Below are 22,827 nucleotides of genomic sequence, written 5' to 3' on the forward strand. Positions count from 1 at the left end.
ATCATTATTGCGCAGTTATGTCTAATGTCTTCATATTTAACTTCTTAACAGGTTAGAGCCTCACGCTTTTAGAAAATCAGCCCTGAGACCTTGACTGTGGAATGAATGAATGAATGTGTGTATGTGTGTGTGTTTTGCCTTTGGAAGTCAAAAGACTGAAGACCTAGAAAGCAAGGGAATACACTCCCAGGAAGGTATTGCAAATAAAAAAAATGGAGAATATGGGAGGGTGGGAAATGTAGCACCTAGGAGTCAGCTAACAAAACTCTGCCCTTCAGCTATGGAGGGGAACAAGGAGTGGCAGGAGAAAAAACCAGACCCTCCCCGAAGAGGCAGAGCACAGAGACAAAAGGACCAAGCGGTCAGGATGCTGAGCTGAACATCATTAAGCGTCAATCTCAGGAACCATCCAGCTAAACGAACGCCAGTGTCTGACGTTGGTGGTGAGTATTTGAGGTTATTTCTGCTGGCTGTTTAAAGTCCAGGCTCTTGGAGGGAACTGGCCAGAATGCTTAGCCTGGGGATGGAGAGATTAGCTTGGCTATACCATATCCTCTAGCATATATGCATCTTCCCTTTGGATATACGAGCTTTGAATGATTTCTTCTTAGGGGAAGGACTTGACGCAGCCAAATTGCAACGTTCTTCTGCTTTGGATGTGGGATCTATGTTCTGAGGAGGAGCCATGGAGGAGTCGGTCCACATCTGGAGCTTCACGGCGGCTGCGCTTTGCTTTTCCCTTCTGAATTTGGTTTGTGCTTTGGTAAGTCCATTCCAGCTTGTCTTCCTTGATCACAGCTCATTCTTTTTTCACGGGAAGTCTGAAAATGGTAGAGGGCTTGCCTTGCATGCAGGCAGGTGCCTCCTTTAACCCCCGGCATCTCTAGGTAGGGCTGGAGGAGATTCCCTGTCAAGTGTTGACACCATGGAGCTACATGGATGCCATGATCTGCCACAGAGCCCTTCCAGGTGGGTGGTTTATTGCATCAGCATCATTAGTGCACCCGTGGCGGATTCATTTCGCTTTAGTTTGTTTTGCAGCGCTTCCCCTGTGCTACCGCACAATCACTCCCCGGAGGGGATATAGCACAACAAAAGTAGGACAACAACAAAACAGAACAGTTGCGGTGTGAAAAGTTACAGGATTTCAGTAGGAAGCTACAAGGTAGGCAACTGACCGGAAGTGAAGCAGTGTGACCACCCCAAAACTTTTACAGGTGCCAACAGCATTGCAAGACCACCCCGGTGGCATAACCACAAATATACATGAATGCACAACAAAAAAGAACATCAGAAGGGAGAGAGCTTCCTGTGTTCCTCCTCTCATGGCCTTATGGCAAACATTTGGCCCAATGGCTAGGAACTTTGGCCGCAACCCTCCCTTCCCAGCGACTGAAATGTGGCAACTTCTGTTCCCCCAGACTCAGACAGTAAGAGTTAGTTTATGAGGTCTTTTGGTGTGGCAAAGTGGTGTCACATTAAGACCAGGTTCTAATCATTGCTCAGTCCTGCTCTCTCTCCGAAATCAGAACGACTTACAAATATATACAGTGGTACCTCGGTTTACAAACACAATTGGTTCCGGAAGTCTGTACTTAACCTGAAGCGTACTTAACCTGAAGCGAACTTTCCCATTGAAAGTAATGGAAAGTGGATTAATCTGTTCCAGACAGGTCCGCGGAGTACTTAAACTGAAAATACTCAAACCGAGGTGTACTTAAACCGAGGTATGACTGTATGCAAGAAAGGAAGTTGGAGGGGAACAGAGATGCAATGAAGCTGTGTGCTCGCTCACCATAAACACATGCCCCGAGAATCTTGGGAACTGTAGTTTACCATTAACAGGGCTATAATTCCCAGAACCTTTAACAAACTACTGTACACTTCCCAATAGGGTGGGGGGTGGAATGTGCTTTAAATTCATTGTGTGTATTCAGGCTTTGTTAGGGTCCAGATTTAATAAGCTTTATATGATGATGTATATTAGTTCTAACCAGTGCTTTCCCCCCAGGGGGGGGGACGCAGGGGTGCGCATACCCCGAAACATTTTGTGAATCTTTGTACTCTTGTCCATTTACTGTATTTATTTTTCCCAATTTGAACTATAAAATGGTGGTTTTTTTGTCAAAATGAGAGTACCCCTGAACATTTTTAATAGGAAAAAACCCACTGGTTCTAACTGTTCGTTTAATTTAATGGTCTTTACATGATGGTGTAGGTTGCTTCTAAATGTTGTAAGCCATCCCTGTTGCATTTTTTTGGGGGGGGGCTGCTGCACATTCTGCTGAGTGGGCTTCTGCCCCAAACGTCCACCCTGATGGCAACAGAACGGGAAAGGTATCATCTGCAGGCTATGCTGGCCGACTTGAACACAAAGCGAACTATGTTTGGTTACATCAGTTCCCAACCGATTCCATGTTTCTGGTCTGCAGAGCTGTTGCTTGCTAACTTTAGCACACTGCTGTCAAAAGCTGAAGGAGACAAAAGACGTCTTGTTCCTGGCTGGGCAGGCTGCAGTGTGTGGCACTGCAGCCCAAATCAGAGAAGACGAATGACGGCTTGTTAACAGGGTGAGAGGTGTAACAGGATGGTGAAGGAATCCTCAAGGTCTGCACAAAAAAAATTATTTAAGAGGTTCAAAGAGGATCTCTCTTTCAACATTATGAAGCAGCGCAGACCTCTTTAATATGCCTTCTTCCAGCCCAGTTTTTCCAGGCAGCACAATTATACCTCTCTGCAGCTGAAAAAAAATAAAACAGTGTATCTGAAGAAGTGTGCATGCACAGGAAAGCTCATACCAATTACAAACTTAGTTGGTCTCTAAGGTGCTACTGGAAGGAATTTTTTTAAATTTTGTTTCGACTACGCCAGGCCAACACGGCTACCTACCTGTAACTAACTCTCTGCAGCTGTTAGTTTTAACAATTCTGCGATGCTGCATCACAAACCATTTCAATGCCCGCTCCTCAAATAACAAAACCAAACTCTAAGATTACAAATCCCCCCCAAGACCATATGTGTACCCTCCACACCTCCAGTTGAAGCCCGGACTTTAGAGACGAAAAGTTGACACCCTTCTTGAAATGGGCTCTAGCTCAGACTTTGCAGAGTCTTCAAAGGGAACGAATGGCCAGACTGCACACCTACTGTACCTTTGCTGCAAGACAGCCTTCCTCAACTTGGTGCCCAGCTGTGCTGACCTGGGGCTGATGGGGGTTGTGGTCTAAAACATCTGGATTGGTGGAGGGGAAGGTTCAAGAAAGTTGCTTAAGGAATTATGTGCATGGGAGAATGCTTCCTGTTGCTCTCAGTCATTCTGGTGGAGCTGAGAAATGATGGCAAATTTGTGGGCCAGTGCTGATATAGGTCCACAACGACTAACTAATATCAGTGTACTAGAAGAAGCAAAGATCGCCAGTGTTGAAGCAATTATTCTTCAACATCAACTTTGTTGGACTGGTCATGTTGTGCGGATGCCTGATGATCGTCTTCCAAAGCAACTCCTCTATTCCGAACTTAAAAGTGGAAGGCGTAATGCTGGTGGTCAACAAAAGAGGTTTAAAGACTGTCTCAAGGCAAATCTTAAAAAATGTAGTATAAACACTGACAACTGGGAAAGACTGGCCTGCGAGAGCTCCAGTTGGAGAACAGCCTTTACCAAAGGTGTCGTGGACTTTGAAGAAACTCGATCTCAGGACGCAAGGGAGAAACATGCTAAGAGGAAGGCACACTTGGCAAATCCACACCGTGATCAACTCCCAGCCGGAAACCAATGTCCCCACTGTGGAAGGACGTGTGGATCCAGAACTGGCCTCCACTGTCTTAGATGTTTTAATCTTGTACTGAGAAATGTATATTTTCTGTATATATTCAAATAAAGAATAATGATGATGATGATGAATGAATTGGCCTTCACAGTCACTTACGGACCCATTGTTAAAACCGGGTTTATGGAAGACAATCTTACTCGGATACAAGTGATCGAAGAAGAAGAAGAAGAAGAAGAAGAAGAAGAAGAAGAAGAAGAAGAAGAAGAAGAAGAAGAAGAAGAAGAAAGACTATGATTTTGCCATCCGATGATATGGTCTTGCGAGATGGACATGAGACTTGAAGACGACAACGAGGACACCCCAGACACACAGTGAACTCTGGAAAGACCTGTTAGGATGAAAAGACAATTGTCAGTCAACAAGTTATAGGCAACTTTCCACTGCTGTGACTATCTTTTCTTTTTTAATTGTTAATATTTAACTTGCTTTTTTTTGTTTAAATACCTTAAATAAAATGCATTTTTTTTAAGAAAAGGAGGATGATTTAATGTAAATGAGAGCTCAAAGAGGAAAACGTGACTTTAAAGAAGGCAGCAGTTTTAGTCCCACCTTTCCATCACTTGTGTTTTTTGTCCCAGCGCGACATTTTGATCAATTACAAGACGTTAAAAACGCCTGGCCTCCTATTTTATGACACAGATTTTGATCAATTCAGATGTGGAAAGCCCAGCATATATTCATTTATGGGTTCATTTTCTGATTCTAAAGGTTTGGCTGTGTTGCCTTGATTCCATCTCTTCTTTAACACCTGGGGCTATAGCAGGATGTTGCTGCTGCTGCTGCTGCTGCCTCTCCCAGTGTTTGTAGCAGCTATGGAAATTTCATTCTTGATAAGGTCCTTATCGGCCTTCTCAAAATGTCCTGTGCAGATGAGTGATTTAATTGTGGCAGTCACATTTGGGCCTCCTTTCATTGTCTCTCGTTGTCCACCTTTTATGTTGCACGGCTTCTCCATTTCCTGACAATATTGCAAAGGAAATGAATGAACCAGTCTGTGGCAAATATGAAAAAAAATCTCATAGCGCCTTGTCACAGCTTTCAATACATCCATGTATCCCAGGACCACCCATTAAGGGTTTGCTGCTAATGGTCCAGCTCTCCTTTGACATTTTGTCTCGCTTTCCTCTCCCATTGCACACCTGTTTCTTCTAACACTTTTCTCCCTGTTTTTTTACTTTTCAACCTAACAGTTTGAAAGCATGCCAGTGCAAGTAGATAAAGAGGTACTGCTGCGGCGGGAAGGTAAACGGCATTTATGTGCGCTCTGGTTCTGTTGCGCCAGAAGCAGTTTAGGCATGCTGTTCACATGACCTAGAAAGCTGTCTGTGGACAAACGCTGGCTCCCTCAGCCTGAAAGCGAGATGAGCGCCACAACCCCATAGTCGCCTTTGACTGGACTTAACTGTCCAGGGATTTCAGAGATTGGGGTAGCGTGTAACAATATTTTGCAAAAATTCATATACTGCTTGATCGTAGCAAACCCTGTAAAAGCAGTTTACAAGAAATATTAAAACTATTACTAAAAAGCAGCTAAAAATGACAAAGAGCATTTAGAAACAATTAACAGTAAAATAGTATGAATTAAGAGTAATTATTGTAAGAGAAAATAATCATTTATTTACATATTTTATCCTTCGAAATGTGCCTTTCTCCAAATTCCGCACACCCAATATAAAAACGCATGTATTAGTGGAAATAACGTACTTTTCTGGAATTCCCTTGCAGAAATGCATATATGAGACCAAATTGTGTACAAAAATGCATATTCGGATAAATCTGCGTAAAAATGCACATGGATTTTTTAAAATAAAAACATTGGAAAGGGGGCAATCTGGATTTAAGACGAGTAAGAATAGGAAACTAAGAGAAACCAATAATGTCAGATTTGGTCATCCCTAGCCCTAGCCAAGTCAATGGGAGAGGCTTTGCTGCCACATTTCCATCTCTGATGTTGCCTGGTGGCTGTTCTGAGAGGATCCAAATGGCACGTGGTCCCAGGTGAGCCAATGGACCAGGCCTCCCAGCCTCATCTCTCCCTTCTTCATTTGTTTGGCAGGTGGACACCGATGATGTTCTAACCAAAGAAGAACAGATTTACTTGCTGAATGAAGCTAAAGAAAAATGTCACCAGCAGATAAATACCCAGAAGGAAACAGTCCAAGGTACCTGCTTTATCTGCATTTCTAACTTTTGGTGGCCCCAAGTGCATAAAAAACATTTTTTAAAATGGTTGAGTCATATTATTGACATCGGACATCAATGGAAAGCATGGCACTTGTTAAATGTTGCCTCCTAAAGGAGAGGCTTTAGGAGGGACCCAGGTGGCGCTGTGGGTTAAACCACAGTGCCTAGGGCTTGCCAATCAGAAGGTCGGCGGTTCGAATCCCTGTGATGGGGTGAGCTCCCGTTGCTTAGTCCCAGCTCCTGCCAACCTAGCAGTTCGAAAGTATGTCAAAATGCACGTAGATAAATAGGAACCGCTACAGCGGGAAGGTAAACGGCGTTTCCATGTGCTGCTCTGTTTTGCCAGAAGTGGCTTTGTCATGCTGGCCACATGACCTGGAAGCTATACGCCGGCTCCCTCGGCCAATAATGCGAGATGAGTGCGCAACCCCAGAGTCGGTCACGACTGGACCTAATGGTCAGGGGTCCCTTTACCTAAAGGAGGAATATAGTATGACTACCGGTAGATCACTGGGGGTGCCTGTTTTGTTTTGTTTTTAAAATTACTCCTCATACCAATACCCTTAGCTTACTATGATATTATGTCCAGATCCACAAACTGTGTGCCACAGTAAATAAAAAACAAACGAGGTTTTAGGATTTGGTTGGAAGAGGCATGAGCCAGCAACCTTGCTGAAATGAAGCAGATCTGGGTCTGGTTTGGAGACATCTTGGGAACCTCACATGCTCCACTTGGTATTTCAGAATGGAACATATTGGCCTGTCTAGTTTATTATCGTCCACACTGGCAGCAGACACAGAGCTTCATAAAGAGTCTTTCTCAGCCCTAACTGGAGAAACAGAGGATTGAACCATGAAACCTTCCGCCTGCAAAGGCACTTCTCCTAAGTTGCTGCCCTTCCTAAGTTCTGGAAGAAAGGTGGAGAAGAAACACAATGTCATGAATAAAATAATGTAAAAGCTGTTGTCAACCCAAACGACCTCTCAGCAGAAGAGGAAATTACCCATCGCATCTTCAAGCGAGTCACTGGGTAGCTGGGTAGTCTTTGCTTCCTTCCGATCAGCCTTCTATTGACAGCAGAAACGCTGTTTGAGTTGACCTGTGTCCCCTTCAAGAGTGTGGCACTCTTGAAGCGGCCGGCCCTATCATTGGGGAGGGTGAGATGACTGGTTTTGGGTGCTGTGAAAGACCAGCAATAATAGTTACTCTGATTCGGTGTGTCATGAAAGAGGAGCGGTGGTTATTTATTTATTTAATTTATTATTGCTTTATCTGTTCATATTTGTCAGAGTGGAAAATCCCTGTTCACTACGTGGAGATGTAGTGAGCCTGAGGGTACGTTCTATCATATGTGGTGGACCTGTAAAAGGGTAAAAGAGCATTGGGAAATAATTTATAATAAAAATGGACCACCTCCAACTATCCGCCCGGCGCGGGACCATCTTGTGGCAGGAGGGGACTCGTGGGGGGGGGTGGAAGAGGGTGGAACGAATATGATTTGTGTCTCTTATGTTTATATTGTAAAACCAATAAAAATATTTTTTTAAAAAAAGGAAATAATTTATAATAAATTGAAAAAAAAAGTTTAGAAGTACTTTTCGAAAACAAAAAAACAAAAACAGAGTCCTTTTTGTTGGGGATAATTCAGACGGAAATTCCCAGGTGTCGAAAAGGCTATTTATGTATGCCACTACTGCGGCTCATGTTTCGTTAGCCAAAAAATGGAAAATGAGCAAAGTCCCAACTAAAGAAGAGTGGCAATTTAAACTGATGGAATATGCACAGCTTGCGGACCTAACATATAGATAAGAGAACAAGAAGAACGTATGTTTAAAGAAGATTGGAAAATATCTATTGAATATGTGGAGGGAAATTGTGTATATATGAAAACATGTTTTGATGGACGTTATAATGGAATACCGATTGGTTTAGTTTATCTAAAATATGCAGGGATTTATGTTGTGCAAAATGAACCGTGGAAAGAGAGGAAGGGAAGTCATTGATATTTTAAGGTTGTTTAAGTGAATATTCTAAAGTGCAAAACAGAAATAGAAGAGGAAGAGGAAGAGGAAGAGGAAGAGGAAGAGGAAGAGGAAGAGGAAGAGGAAGAGGAAGAGGAAGAAGAAGAAGAAGAAGAAGAAGAAGAAGAAGAAGAAGAAGAAGAAGAAGAAGAAGAAGAAGAAGAAGAGAGTGTCTCCACCCCCATCGTTCTGCCCGGACACTGAGGTCCAGTACCGAGGGCCTTCTGGCGGCTCCCTCGTTGCGAGAAGCCAAGTTGCAAGGAACCAGGCAGAGGGCCTTCTCGGTGGTGGCGCCCGCCCTGTGGAACGCCCTCCCATCAGATGTCAAAGAAAAAAACAGCTCCCAGATTTTTTGAAGGCATCTGAAGGCAGCCCTGTTTAGGGAGGCTTTTAATGCTTAATAGATTATTCTTCTTCTCTTCTAGAAGAATAATCTATTAAGCATTAAAAGAGAAGAATCCTTGGAAAAGACCCTGATGTTGGGAAAGATTGAGGGCACTAGGAGAAGGGGACGACAAAGGACAAGATGGTTGGACAGTGTTCTCGAAGCTACGAACATGAGTTTGACCAAACTGCGGGAGGCAGTGGAAGACAGGAGTGCCTGGCGTGCTATGGTCCGTGGGGTCACGAAGAGTCGGACACGACTAAACGACTAAACAACAACAAGATTATTCTATTTCATTTTTCTGTTGCAAGCCGCCCAGAGTGGCTGGGGAAACCGAGCCAGATGGACGGGGTATAAATAATAAATTGTTGTTGTTGTTGTTGTTGTTATTAGATCCCTGTTCACAACAATTTGTTGTGGAGAGCTGCAGAAGGGTAGCCAATGCTCTTGAATATCTATCCATCTTCTGCAAATAAATAAATATTTAGATACTATACTACTGGTATACTACACTGAAATGTTTACGTGCTTCTTTGACTGTGCTTGAGTCTTCCTGCCATGCTTGCCATCCTCTCCTGCCACACCCTTTGAGATCCACTGACTTAACTCAAGGATGAAGGTTGCTCTCCTCTGCCCCCCCCCTCAACGCTATCATGCAAAGTTGTGAATAATGTGCCATTTCCTTGTTAGATGGCAACTGTTTACCTGAGTGGGACGGGATTATTTGCTGGCCCGAAAGCCTCCCCAGCAAAAAGGTGGCCGTCCTGTGCCCTGACTACGTCTATGACTTCAACCATCATGGTACGTACGTTTTCTCGGCCTTCACAGAAAGCTTAGGGTCTTTTGGTTGTTCAGGGCTGAGCCTGAAGCAGATGCTAAAATGCGTCTTTGCCATTTAACATGCTGGTTGTTGTTGTTGGTTGGTGTGTGTGTGTGTGTGTGTTAATGCAAACAGAACCAGCATTTTGGCAGGGTCAGGGAAGGTGTCCCTTAATGATTGTGATTGCAGGAGGGGGTGGAGGAGCATTTAATACGAGGAAAATCCTTGAGGAAAATCCCTCCTCAGAAAGTGTTGTTTGCTTTTGGAGAAAATCTTCTCACCGCCCACCCAGTGAAGGATTCCACACTCCCAGCAAATACCATCTTTCCTCAGGACCTCAGCAGGGGAGCAAAAGGTTATATTCCCCCTCCCTGCTTGCTGTAATCTTGATAATAATCAGCTCATCTGCAGCTGATGTTATTTGCATTATTTGAAAACAACAACACCCTTGCACACCAGGTCAAGTTTGGCCCAAAGCAGCAGGAGGCTGGTAAACAGGCCAGATCCTTCTTAAGAACCGTTAGGAAATAATAACAATTTAACTGGTTTTAGGAGATGGTGTTTTAGAGTGTGTGGAAGTTCGTCTTGCTTGTTGAGAAGTCAGGGTGACCGTTTCTAATTATTATTATTTTTTAAAGGAGATACCTTGCAAGCAAGTCATTGCTTGGAGGCCTTGCACTCTTCTTCTTCTTATTTGGCAATCACTTGTAGCCGAGTAAGATTGTCTTCCATAAATACGGTTTTAACTGTAAGTGACTGTGGAGGCCAATTCTGGATCCACATGTCCTTCCACAGTGGGGTCATTGGTTTCCAGGCAGGAGTTGATCATGGTGAGGGTTTTCCGAGTGTGCCTTCCTCTTAGTACGTTTCTCCCTTGCATCCTGAGTTCGAGTTTCTTCAAAGCCCATGACACCTTTGGTAAAGGCCGCTCGCAGGCCAGTGTTGTTTCCTAATTGTTGGTGTTTATACTGCGTTTTTTAAGATTTGCCTTGAGAGAGTCTTCAAACTTCTTGTTGACCATCAGCATCACGCTTTCCATTTTTAAGTTCAAAATAGAGCAGTACTGTACACTCTACACTTGCTCAGAAGCACTTTTTTGTGTGTTTAATTTAGAATAATTTCTAAACCACATAATAATAGAATTGTAGAGTTGGAAGGGACCCCGAGGGTCATCTAGTTCAATTCCCTGCAAATAATGCAAATAAACAAAAGCCCCTAAGTGGTTTATTTCCTCTGGGGCCTCCGGCCTTTTAAAAAATGTGCAACTGTTTGAGCCTTGCTGGCATCTTCCCCTTCACACCGTCTGCTCCATCTCATTGGACGCTCTGCCTGTCCTTTATTTCAGGTCACGCCTACAGGCGCTGTGATGTTCACGGAAACTGGGAATTGGTGCCCAATATGAACAAGACTTGGGCCAATTACACAGAATGTGCCATCTTCTTTGCCCCGGAACGGCAGAATCAAGAAAAGGTTTAATTCCTAAGCAGGGGGAAAGGGGACACAGAGGCTTGTGGAATTGGCTACCACAGGACAGGGAAGGGAAGGGAGGAATCTATTGAGATTGGAAGTTCTCATAAAAATTGTACCATAAAGCAGGGGGGATGAACCTGTGGCCCTGGAGGTGTTGAACTCCCATTATTCCTGACCAATCGCTATGCTGGTTGGTGATGATGGGAACTGAGGTCCAACAACACTGATTCTTGCATTGCAGGGGGTTGAACTGGATGGGATCCTTTGGGGTCCTTTCCAGCTCCAAAACTCTGTGATTTTAACATTCGAAGGGCCACAGGTTCTCCATCCTTTATGGAAAGCAAATGGCAGAAGGAAATGGATATATATGGCCTGGGGGTGGGGGAATGGACCGAGGGAAGATAAGCTGATAATTTCCAGAGATTTAAAAATAACCTCCCAAATGGTGATAGGGGTGGGATGCAATTGCTGTCCCCATTTGCTATTTTATTTGATCGTTTATTATAACGTTTCAGATGTGTAATTATCTACCGCAAGCAGAGAAGCAGCTTGTGTACTTTAAAATATCAGTTGACAAAACAGATCAGTGTTGCTCACCATAATTGTAGTCAACGTAACGAAACAAATATAAGAGAGGGAGGGAGGGAGGGAGGGGGAGAGGGAGGGAGTAGTCAGACTGTTGTTTGATTCCTAAGCCAGGCATCCCCAAACTGCGGCCCTCCAGATGTTTTGGCCTACAACTCCCATGATCCCTAGCTAACAGGAGCAGTGGTCAGGGATGATGGGAACTGTAGTCCAAAACATCTGGAGGGCCGAAGTTTGGGGATGCCTGGATGCCTGGTCTAGAGCTCCCTGGATGTAAGGTGGGGTATGAAATGCAAGATGTAGGAAAATCATTTTCCCCCGTTCCATTTTTAATAGTTACAAGTTTAGATATCCACACTTTGTTATATTTTTATTTTCAGGGTCAGCGGTACTCCCTGCCACTAGAGCTCATTAGGACTCTTTTCTGGTGTCATGCATTCCTTTGGAATACCTTTAACACTTCCTCATAGTAGTAGTAGTATAGCCCTACAACATTAGTCCAAAACATCTGGAGGAGGGCCGAAGTTTGGGGGTGCCTGTCTTAAGCCATGAAGGGCTTTAAAGGTTCAGGCTAGCACTTTGAAACTTACCAGGAACCAGCGAAGTTGTTGCCCGTCGCCCAGTTCCCTCTTTGCAATCTGGCCACAAAGCCAGGGGCAAGTTGCAGTTTTCGAACTGTCTTCAACAGCAGCCCCATGCCAATTTGCCACTGCTTTAAGAGTAATTCAACAAGCGATACCAGGCAACTGGGGAACTTAACCAGGTGGCAGAATTGTTTTCCCCCCCAGAAAGTCACACAAGGAAATTGCAACAGCTGGAGGATATTCTATTATGGAAAAGGGAGGTGCTTTAGATGGGTTTTTTTGACGTGACGAAGCAGGTTGTGATAGTGGCGCGCTGCAAAGGAGTCCTTCTGTGCTGGTATGCCTCTCTTTTCCCCATGCAGGAAGTGTTTGACCGGCTGCACATCATCTACACCGCTGGCTACTCCATCTCCCTCGCCTCCCTTGTGGTCGCCATGTGCATCCTTTGCTACTTCAAGTAAGGAGGACACAGCTCTTGTTGATTCATTGCGCCACCCCACCCCCTGAACCCTAACCCATGGCCTTATTCTACTAATCATGGCCAGCTAAACTAAGAGAGAAACTATCTTGGGTTGGTTTCCTATGTGTGGTGGGGTAGACTTGGCTTGGGGCAGGGCCTGACAGGTTCCATAAAAGACAGCTGCCACTGCTGCTGGGCAGAGAGGGCTCCGTTTTGTGATTGATATAAATTGTGATTGATATTAATGCTGTATTCTTAGTTTTAGATTTTATTATTTATGTGGAAATTGTTTTCCATTTGGTTGTGTACTTTTTGATGTGCTTTATTTATTGTTTATGACTTTTGTTATGTTGGTAATTATGAAAACCTTGTCATGTTGTAAGCCAGGGTTCCTCAAACTCAGCCCTCCAGATGTTTTTGGCCTACAACTCCCATGATCCCTAGCTAGCAGGACCAGTGGTCAGGGATGATGGGAATTGTAGTCTCAGAACATCTGGAGGGCTGAGTTTGAGCAAGCCTGTTGTAAGCTGACTTGGGCATTGTTTTAACTATGGATAGGCGGCATACAAATAAAATGATGATGGTGATGATGACTTTGCTTACAGAACTGCAGGTAAGTACAGGTGGTGGCAAGCTACTTCTGTTCTCCCAAGGCACATTATTATTATTATTATTATTATTATTATTATTATTATTATTATTATTATGGCTTTTTTCTGGGGGGAAGCAGGGGTATGCATACCCCTAAACAGTTTGTGAATCTTTGTACTTTTGTACATTTACTGTATTTATTTCCCCTGATTTGAACTATAAAATGGTGGTTTTCTTGAGTCAAAATGAGAGTACCCCAAATATTTTTTAGAAAAAAAGCACTGAATAATAATAATAATAATAATAATAATAATAAATGTATATACCACCCTTCATCATAAGATCTCAGGGTGGCCACAGAATAAAATACAAGATAAAAACACAAGTAAAAATAGCAAAACAATAACCCTCCCTTCCCACAGACACATTTAAAAGGCTGTAGAATATTAATCCGCCAAAGGCCTAATTGAAGAGGAATGTTTTTGCCTGGCGCCTTCTCAATAGAAGGCGGAATCATGTAATGATAAGGAGCACAGCTGCTCCTTATTATTTTGGCTATCTGGTGCTTTTTTCTCCTGTCGTTTAGTGGTTAAGAGTTCCAGACTAAGAATGGAGAGACACCCAGGTTCAAAACCCTGCTCACCCATAGATTAATGTGTGTGTGTGTGTGTGTGTGTGTGTGTGTGTGTGTGTGTGTGTGATTGGCCCCCTCTTTCTCAGCCTAGCCTACCTCACAGAATCGTCGTTGGGGTAAAAGGATGGTGTGAAAAATACGCATGGTACCTTGGAAGAGTGGGCAGGACAAAACGTAACATATAAATAAATTGAAACCCTGCCCTTATTAATGTGTGTTTAAGGCGGCTTCACTGCACTCGAAATTACATCCACCTCCATCTCTTTGCCTCCTTCGTCTGCCGAGCTGTGAGCATCTTCGTGAAGGATCTAGTGCTGTACTCGACCTCGCGACTCGAGGGGCTGCAAAAAACACAGGGCAGTGACTGGGATGCTGAAGATCTGAGCCTCGCCTTGGGATCCAGGACCCAGCTAGTAAGTCCCTAGTGTTTGGGTTTTGCTTCCCTCTTCTCGGTGTCTATTGAGAAGTGCAATGTTTGCCTTGGCTTAAAATCTTCCTGGAAATTTTAGGGAACAAGGATACTGATTTCAGAACAGCCAGCTCAAGATGGTTTCCTAATAAAATAATAATAATTAAAAAACCTAGCATTTTAAATTAATCAGCGTTCCAGTTCTGAGGAGAAAAAAAAAGAGATAGTGATCTCCGGGACTTGAATGCTATTAATCTGCCTGTTCCTCCTATTAACCTCTAGTTAAGCAGCAGGAACAACATCTGTTAACCAAAACCATGCAAAAGATTTGAGTGTGACCAGTGGGGGTTGTCCAAAACCTGGTCCTAAGAAGAATAAAGATATGATACCCTTTTATCAATGGATTGACAATATGACAAACACTTGCAACTTATGAATGGACTGTTTACAGGCGCAGACTTTGTTTGGATAACTAAGATAACATTTGGAATGAGTTTATACAGAATGTTGTAGGGCTATTAACTACATTAGTATTAGGATAGTAACACTGTATCAATTTATATAAGAATGTATGGGAGTATTTTATATTGCGTTTTTGTATATGGGTTTTCCTTTCGTTCTCATATCACCTTCGTCTTTTTCTTTCCTTTGCTTTTCCATTTTTTTCTGTATCGCTTTATTTCTTTACAATTGAAATACACACATACAAACACTTTTTATTCGTCCTAACCATCACCACCACCAAGAAGGATGTTTGCTTCTCCGTTCTTTCAGGCAGGCTGCAAGGTAGCTGTGACCATCTTCCTCTATTTCTTGGCTACAAACCACTACTGGATCTTGGTGGAAGGTCTCTATCTCCACAGCTTGATCTTCATGGCTTTCCTCTCAAACAAAAGCTACTTGTGGGCTCTTACACTCATCGGGTGGGGTAAGCACAGTCCAGTTCAGTCTCTCGCCTCCTGCTCTGACTATGAACCTACACAGGGAAGCTCAAACAGGGCAAGTGAAGGTCACTTTGTGGAGACACAAGAGGCTGCTCCTGTATGCTCCAGAGTGGCTGGGGAAACCCAGGCAGATGGGCGGGGTATAAATAATAAATTATTATAAATTATTATTATTCAAAAGGTCTCTCTCACCTCCTGTAACCACAACTCACAACTCTATTTGACGATGCTTTCCCCTCCCCACTACACGTCATGTGGCATAGAGGATGCGGGTGGCACTGTGGTCTAAACCACTGAGCCTCTTGGGCTTGCTGATCAGAAGGTCGGCGGTTCAAATCCCCGCGACGGTCCCAGCTCCTGCCAACCTAGTAGTTCGAAAGCACGCCAGTGCAAGTAGATAAATAGGTACCAGTGCGTTGGGAAGGTAAACGACATTTCCATGCGCTCTGGTTTCCGTCACGGTGTTCCTTTGCGCCAGAAGCGGTTTAGTCCTGCTGGCCACATGACCTGGAAAGCTGTCTGTGGACAAACGCCGGCTCCCTCGGCCTGAAAGCGAGATGAGTGCCACAACCCCATACCGTGGTGCCTCGCTTAACGAATGCCCTGCTTAACGAAATTTCCGCTTAACGAAAGGATTTTTCGAGCGGAGGTTGCCTCGCTAGACGAATGCGTTTTACGAAAAATTCGTCTAGCGAACCGCGGTTTCCCATAGGAATGCATTGAAATTCAATTAATGCGTTCCTATGGGAAAAAAAATTTCAAAAAAATTTCAATGCATTCCTATGGGATTCGCAAGACGAATTTTTCGCTATAAGAAAAGACCCGTGGAACGAATTAATTTTGTCTAGCGAGGCACCACTGTAGTTGCCTTTGACTGGACTTAACCGTCCAGGGGTCCTTTAGCACAGAGGATGAGGTACGTTGGTCCAATGGATAGGGCCCCTGCACCATTCATAGTTGTGTAGAAGTGGGAACTTGTATGGCACATACAAAGTCAGTGAATACCAGAGTAGCAAGCATGGAGCCCTCCTGATGTTGTTGAGCTCCAGTTCCCATCAGGCTTGCCAGCCAGCAAGCCACTGGTCGGGGATGACATCACAAGACTGGTTTGATCCGGAGGAATGGTGGGATGATCTAGCTGGGGAAGATGGGAAGGCGGCTCAGAGCCAGGGGAGTGGTGGTGGGACGATGATGGGTAGTCACAGGGAGAATACTGGGAAGAGGAGGTGTCGGAAGCTGAAGAGGTCACAGCGTTTAATGAGTGGGGAGAATCTGTGGCAGATAGAAGTCCAGAAGCTGAGGCAGGAGAGGAGGGAGGCCAAGAAATGGAGATGGGTCAGGCTGGTGAAGAGGCAGGGTTGTTGTCCCCTCCTGCTGCAACAAGCTCCTCTCTTCCTCGGTCTCCCAGAACCAGTAGAGGCATGAAAAGGGCGGAGGAGTTAGCTTCACATGGGCAGCATCTCAGATTGCATGGGGTTAACCATGAAAAGGAGGAGACTTGGGCAGCTGTGGGAAGGCTTCCATCTCTGCAACTGATTCATGCGGGCAAGACGTATCAAAGAGGAGTTGCTGTGCTCATTAAGCCCAATACTCCTGTTTTTGCTCATGAAGAGTTAACTCCTACTTGCTCGGTGTGATTTACTGCTGGCTGGCTCCTGTCTTGATGGTTGTAGTTGTGGTCCAACAACACCAGCAAGGTTCTATGTAGCCACCTCCTGGTGTATACTATTGGCCTCACATTTTCTCCTACTGTCCTTTTAAGAGCTCACCGGAAACCCAGATCTCTTTCTGCTTGCTTTTCTTTTTCTTTTTCCTTCGAGGGGTACCTGCTGTCGTCGTGTCTGTTTGGGCCAGCGTCAGAGCATCCCTGGCTGATACACAGTATGTACTTTCTGCTTCTCTTAAAAGGGACTATTTAGGGAGATTGGGCAGGATGAGTTAGTGTGGAGAGGGTAAATGAATTGCTTTAGCCACTACCTTATAGGAACAGATTTTTAGATGTTATTTTTCTGTATCCCATATGTTATGTGTGGAGCTGATACAGAGAGCTGTCCCCCACCCCACACCCCCGGGTTAAAGAATATAATCTTACACCCCACAAAAACAACAACTACAACCCCAGCCCTATATCTGGTCCATTTTTTAATACAGGTACTAGCAAAATCTGTGCTACAGTTCATAGATGTCCGAGTTTTGCAACAAGAAATTGTAGTAACCTAAAGCTCATGTCCAACTTAGGAACCCCGTAGTCTAGTACAGTGTTTCCCAACCTTGTGCCTCCAGCTGTTTTCAGACTACAATTGCCATCATTCCTGACCACTGGTCTTGCTAGCTAGGGATGATGGGAGTTGTAGTCCCAAAACATCTGGAGGCACAAGGTTGGGAAACACTGGTCTAGTATATGTAATTCAGGCTGGTGGTCTTACAGGTGCCCGAGAGTGGGCTATGAATCTGAACCTCTCTAGTTTGAATCTTACTTCTGTCACAGCAGGTTCATTAGTTCTGGTTACAGGTAGGTAGCCGTGTTGGTCTGGGTCAAAGTAAAATAAAAAAATTCCTTCAGTAGCACCTTAAAGACCAACTAAGTTTTTATTTTGGTATGAGCTTTCGTGTGCATGCACACGAAAGCTCATACCAAAATAAAAACTTAGTTGGTCTTTAAGGTGCTACTGAAGGAATTTTTTTATTTTACAGGTTCATTAGGTGCTATTTGGTAATAGCACTCCCTTGGCCTCAAATATCAAACTGCTCTATTGGGACAAGCATACTTGACCTACCTTGCAGGGTTGGTGAGATAACGATCACAGTATTTACCGGTTTAAAATGTCGTATAAATGATTTGAATTTCTTAAGGCTGGAAGAAGACAAAATGTCCTGAAGCTCAGAAACTCAAAAGTTGACCGATTCCTATTCTCTTCAGTAGCATAAGCTATGTGCCATGCCATGTTTTTAATGCTGTGGACCACCCTGGGACCTTAGCATGGTAATGAGTAAATAAATAATAATATTAATAATGCAAAAAGGACTTGAGGCTCAAAGGTGTCGGGTGAGAGACCCAATATGGATATACCCCTTCCCTTTTGTGCTTAACTTCAGTCTCTCTTCATCAGGTGCTGGGACCTCAGCGCTGGAAACATGAAATGGATCTACCAAGTTCCTATCTTAGCAGCAGTTGTGGTAAGATAAGAAGGGCACAAAAAGAGTATGAGATCATCACCTTGCTGAAACTAAGCAGGCCTGTGGGACTGATCAGCGGCTGGATGGGTGACCACCTGGGAACCATGTTTCCTGCCATGGGCTCCGTGATGGAAGGATTTGGAAAATGAGTTTAAAAATGCAAATTAGGGTGGGCTGGGAAGGAGGCAGTCAAGGTGTCCTTTGGGCCAGTTGCCGAAACACTTTGTAACTGATGAAAATCAGTTGGGGGAAAAAATGAGAATGTCTTCTCCCATATAAATCCTGCACTTGAGTTTTAAGATCAGCCCACATGGTCTTGCAAAGGGTAGCATCTTTTGTAGATGGTAGTTTAGCATCCATTAGAACGGGCATCCCCAAACTGCGGCCCTCCAAATGTTTTGGCCTAAAGCTCCCCTGATCCCTAGCTAACAGGACCAGTGGCCGGGGAAGATGGGAATTGTAGTCCAAAACATCTGGAGGGCCGAAGTTTGGGGATGCCTGCATTAGAAGCAGAGTATTTGTAGTTGCTGCCTTTGTGTTATGGAATGCCTGCCCTCAGAAATATCACTTAGTCCCTCCTCTTTTCAAAGGAGGGGGACGACCCCATTCTTATTATACTGGTATTCTGCAAATTGTGCCCTCAATAGCTGAGGCAGTGGTTCGGAAGCTGAGGATTGAGTTGGTTTTGTTTTGTTTGTTTATTACCGATTGTATGGGTTTTTGTTTTTTAATGATTGTTGATCATCGTCATGTGATTTTATTGAGTTGTGTTCAATTAACTTTAATACAGAGTTAGACCCATTAGAATTAATGACCACGAGTCACTTAGGCCCATATCTACGCTGAGTAAAAGTAGGTCGGCTACAACCCATAAGGGCCAACAGCAGAAATGCATTCTCTATAACACAGCAAATAAAAGGGAATTGAAGAATGGCATTTCACTGGCATGGAAAATGCCTGGCGCGACATGAATTGTCTTTTTATTGCTGGCAGGTGAACTTTTTCCTCTTCCTCAACATTGTGAGGGTCCTTGCATCGAAGCTGTGGGAGACAAATGCAGGGAAATTAGATCCCCGCCAACAGTACAGGTATGTAGCTGGGAGCAGTTGAAATAGACCTCCCAGTGTTAGCACTACACTGAATAAATACTTCCTACTGAAATATGTCCCCCCTCTGTTACTGCTCTGCTAATTTCTTATTATGGGACCCAGGTGGCGCTGTGGGTTAAACCACTGAGCCTAGGGCTTGCTGATCAGAAGGACGGCGGTTCGAATCCCTGTGACGGGGTGAGCTCCCGTTGCTCGGTCCCAGCTCCTGCCAACCTAGCAGTTCGAAAGCACGTCAAAATGCAAGTACAGTAGATAAATAGGAACCGCTACAGCGGGAAGGTAAACAGCGTTTCCGTGTGCTGCTCTGGTTCGCCAGAAGTGGCTTTGTCATGCTGGCCACATGACCTGGAAGCTATACGCCGGCTCCCTTGGCTAATAATGTGAGATGAGCGTGCAACCCCAGAGTCGGTCACGACTGGACCTAATGGTCAGGGGTCCCCTTTACCTTTAATTTCTGATTGCCTAGAATACTGAAACTTCTTGCCTGCTGGATTTCTGTCCTGCTTTGTTTTTCATCTTCATTTGACTTAAAGCTGGTTCTTGCTGTTAATCAGATCATGTATCTATGTTATTATGGTGGTTTTCTCTTATGCCCCATCTTCTTCAAGCTTCTACCCTTTTAACGTCTCCACCCATTGTTGCCTGCCTTATTGGAACGACCGCACAAAATCCCTTTCCTTCCAGGAAGTTACTAAAATCCACCCTTGTTCTGATGCCCCTCTTTGGTGTTCATTACGTGGTGTTCATGGCTATTCCTTACACACCTGTGTCCAGTGTCCTCTGGCAAATACAGATGCACTACGAGATGCTCTTCAATTCTTTGCAGGTGGGTCTTCATGGTGGGTGACGTCTTTTGTGTTTGATCCACTCAGTCACAGCTATTTCCATCTATGGTTGTCTCTTTTCTATTCACAGGGTTTCTTTGTGGCTTTCATTTACTGTTTCTGCAATGGCGAGGTAAGGAACATTTCTTCCGAGACGCATGAATATGTAGCTGCGATCCTCTCTTCATTGGGTGTGTTCTGCACTCCTAGAACATGGGGAAGGGTCAACCTCCTTCCCCATGCCCGGTATTTCTTCTGCCTGGAGAATATGGTTGCGATTATTTCGTTTCAAAAGTGGAAAATATTTCCCAACACCTATACACCCTTTGATATGGTATCCTCCTGATCTTTTATGTACAGGGGGCATTGGAAAATAGAAAAAAAATCCTTCAGTAGCACCTTAAAGACCAACCAAGTTTTTATTTTGGTATGAGCTTTCGTGTGCATGCACACTTCTTCAGATACACTAGAAACAGAAGTGTCAGACCCTTATATATAGAGAGAGGGTGGTGGGGGGTGGGTGGGAATGGGTGATGGGCTAAACCTGAGTGGTTGGGAGTGGTAAACCTGAGATGGCTGTTAACGACTGCTGATTACTGCAATTAGTCCTGGGGGGGGGGGAAGCAAGGGCTTAGGCGCTAAAGAAAGCTTGATCATGCATAATGAGATAAGAATCCGATGTCTCTATTCATCCCAGGTGGCTCCATGGTTTTAAGCTTGGTAATGAGTTCCAATTCAGAAACTTCTCTTTCCAGTCTGTTCCTGAAATTTCTCTGTAATAAAACAGCTGCTTTGAGATCTTGTATAGGGGGCATTGGAGTTCCTCAATGACGAAGAGCACTCTTTGAGTGGTCAGATACACAGCCTGGGCCTTAATGGAAGTAGGCACCCACCCCTCTTTCATAGAACAGTTCGGGAATGGGGGTAGCATCCCACCCATATGCTCTTAGCTGGTGCAAAACAGAAACTTTTTCATACTGGAGAAGAGAGGGGTGGGCAGTTAATAAGCCATTGTTCTGCTTTTACCAGCTGTCGAAGTACTGAGAATGAGCAGGTGGGTGATGGTCTTTTTCTAAGTTGCATTCCCTTGACAGTTTGCCTCTACCGCCAGGTGCAAGCAGAAATTAAAAAAGACCGTTTCCGGAGAAACCTGGTACTGGACATAAAGCAGAAGACCCGAGCGGCAAGCGCAGGCGGGAGCTACTCCTACGGTGGGCTTGTGTCCCATGCCACCAACAGCGTCAGCTTCAGTATGGCCAGCTGGGGGGTGACCTCTGCAGCAGCAGTTGCCACGCCTCTTGGTGCCCCAAACTGGCTGCTTCACCTTGCCCCCACTGCCAGTGCCCCAGAGTACACCCCGGCTTCCTCCACTTTGGATAATTCCCCAAGTCAGGAGATGATGCAGAAGGTCCTTGAGGAGAACATCGGTGCTACAGCCTCGCAGGGGAAGCACTCCAGCTTGAAAAAAGAGCTGGAGACCATGCTATGAAAGGGAACGGTGAAAATGTAGTTAGCAGCGGGACTAGGATGAGAGCAACTAGGCAAGTGAATTGTTCAAGTTTCAATCTTGATCCAGGTACCACTGTAGCGATTAGGAAGTCTTCATTCTAATTCCAAGTAATTTGCCATTTCAGATTAGTTTAAGCTTGGTTCTGGTGCTGAAGGGTACTGAGGGAGGTAGTGGTTAGGTAGATTGCATTGTTCTGGTTAGTTCGATCTGCAAAGCACATGGCATGCCTTTTCAAAAATTCCAATCCTCCAGAATATATCCATCTCCCCACCTCACTTGCAGCCTCCTCAGCAGCAATAAGCAAGCAAGGGAACCATTCCTGTTCGCATTTTCTGCTGTGTTGTGTTTCATTTGTGTTAAAATAAGGCTTTTGTTAAGTTGATTGCAACCCCAATTTCAGTAAGTAGGCACTGAGTGTTAAGGGCAAAGGTGGTGTTGTTTTTAAGGCTTTTTTTGATGTAGTGCTAACATGAGAAATAAAATATTAAAGTTGGTGTTTCCTTCTAACAACGAGTAGTACTTTTTGCTTAGTCCAAATTCAATAGCTCTAAAAGGCATCATTATCAAGACTGACAAAGGCAAATTTATTTACTCAACCACCAATTCCTGTAATTAGGTGATAGCCCTGATTCTGTTTTACAGAATGGATTTTTTTTTAAAAAAAACCCCAAGGGTGTTCAAACAAGCTTGCCATTTTTCTGCAAATCATCCCTCCCAATAGGAGAGAAAGTAACAGCTTACTACTTTGCTGTCTCAGAACCAAAGCAACTGCTCTTGCAGTGAACAACTGTGCAGGACTACATGATACGTGACAAATTCTCAAACACAGGCATACTTTGCTTCAGTACCTTGCAGAATACCTGTCCAAGGCAACTATGGGTAAACTTTTTCTTTACCATCCAACTTGCATTTTGAAACACACAGTTGTTGCTTTGGAATATGACAAAATGATGCTGGGAGAGACAATTTGCAAGGAAAAGCAGTTGGTAGCAAGAGGCATGCTTTATCTTGCGGGGTAACCGACTTGAGCAAACGTGGCAAGAAGGTGGCAAAAAAACCCTCTCAGGGTCCCCTGGCCAATTTGATGTGGGCAAGAAAAGAAAAACCTTTCTGACTCCCCCCCTCCCCAATTAGAGCAGTCAAAGGTGGTGGGTGTTGTTTTTAAAATGTTATTCTGATGTAGTGCTAGCATGAGAAATAAAATATTAAAGCTGGCATTTCCTTCTAACAACGAGTAGTACTTTCTGCCTGCAAAACCAACTTATGATTAAAAGAATATAGGCCAAAAT

General features: G+C 44.3%; 1 protein-coding gene across 1 annotated transcript; it reads left to right on the forward strand.

Moving 5' to 3' along the window:
* Positions 1–340: 340 nt before the first annotated feature.
* LOC118094600 (parathyroid hormone/parathyroid hormone-related peptide receptor-like) lies at positions 341–22,190 on the forward strand. The gene is made up of 14 exons (XM_035135141.3): positions 341–443; positions 612–763; positions 5,887–5,992; positions 9,112–9,222; positions 10,587–10,711; positions 12,243–12,337; positions 13,789–13,978; positions 14,749–14,902; positions 16,739–16,799; positions 18,029–18,095; positions 19,089–19,183; positions 19,889–20,030; positions 20,120–20,161; positions 21,140–22,190. Exons 2-14 carry the CDS (start codon positions 686–688, stop codon positions 21,515–21,517), a joined length of 1,644 nt encoding a protein of 547 aa, XP_034991032.3. The 5' UTR covers positions 341–443; positions 612–685; the 3' UTR covers positions 21,518–22,190.
* Positions 22,191–22,827: the final 637 nt, after the last annotated feature.

Source organism: Zootoca vivipara, chromosome 12 (assembly GCF_965207765.1).
Source record: "Zootoca vivipara chromosome 12, rZooViv2.hap1.1, whole genome shotgun sequence".
NCBI classification, from domain to species: Eukaryota; Metazoa; Chordata; class Lepidosauria; order Squamata; family Lacertidae; genus Zootoca; species Zootoca vivipara.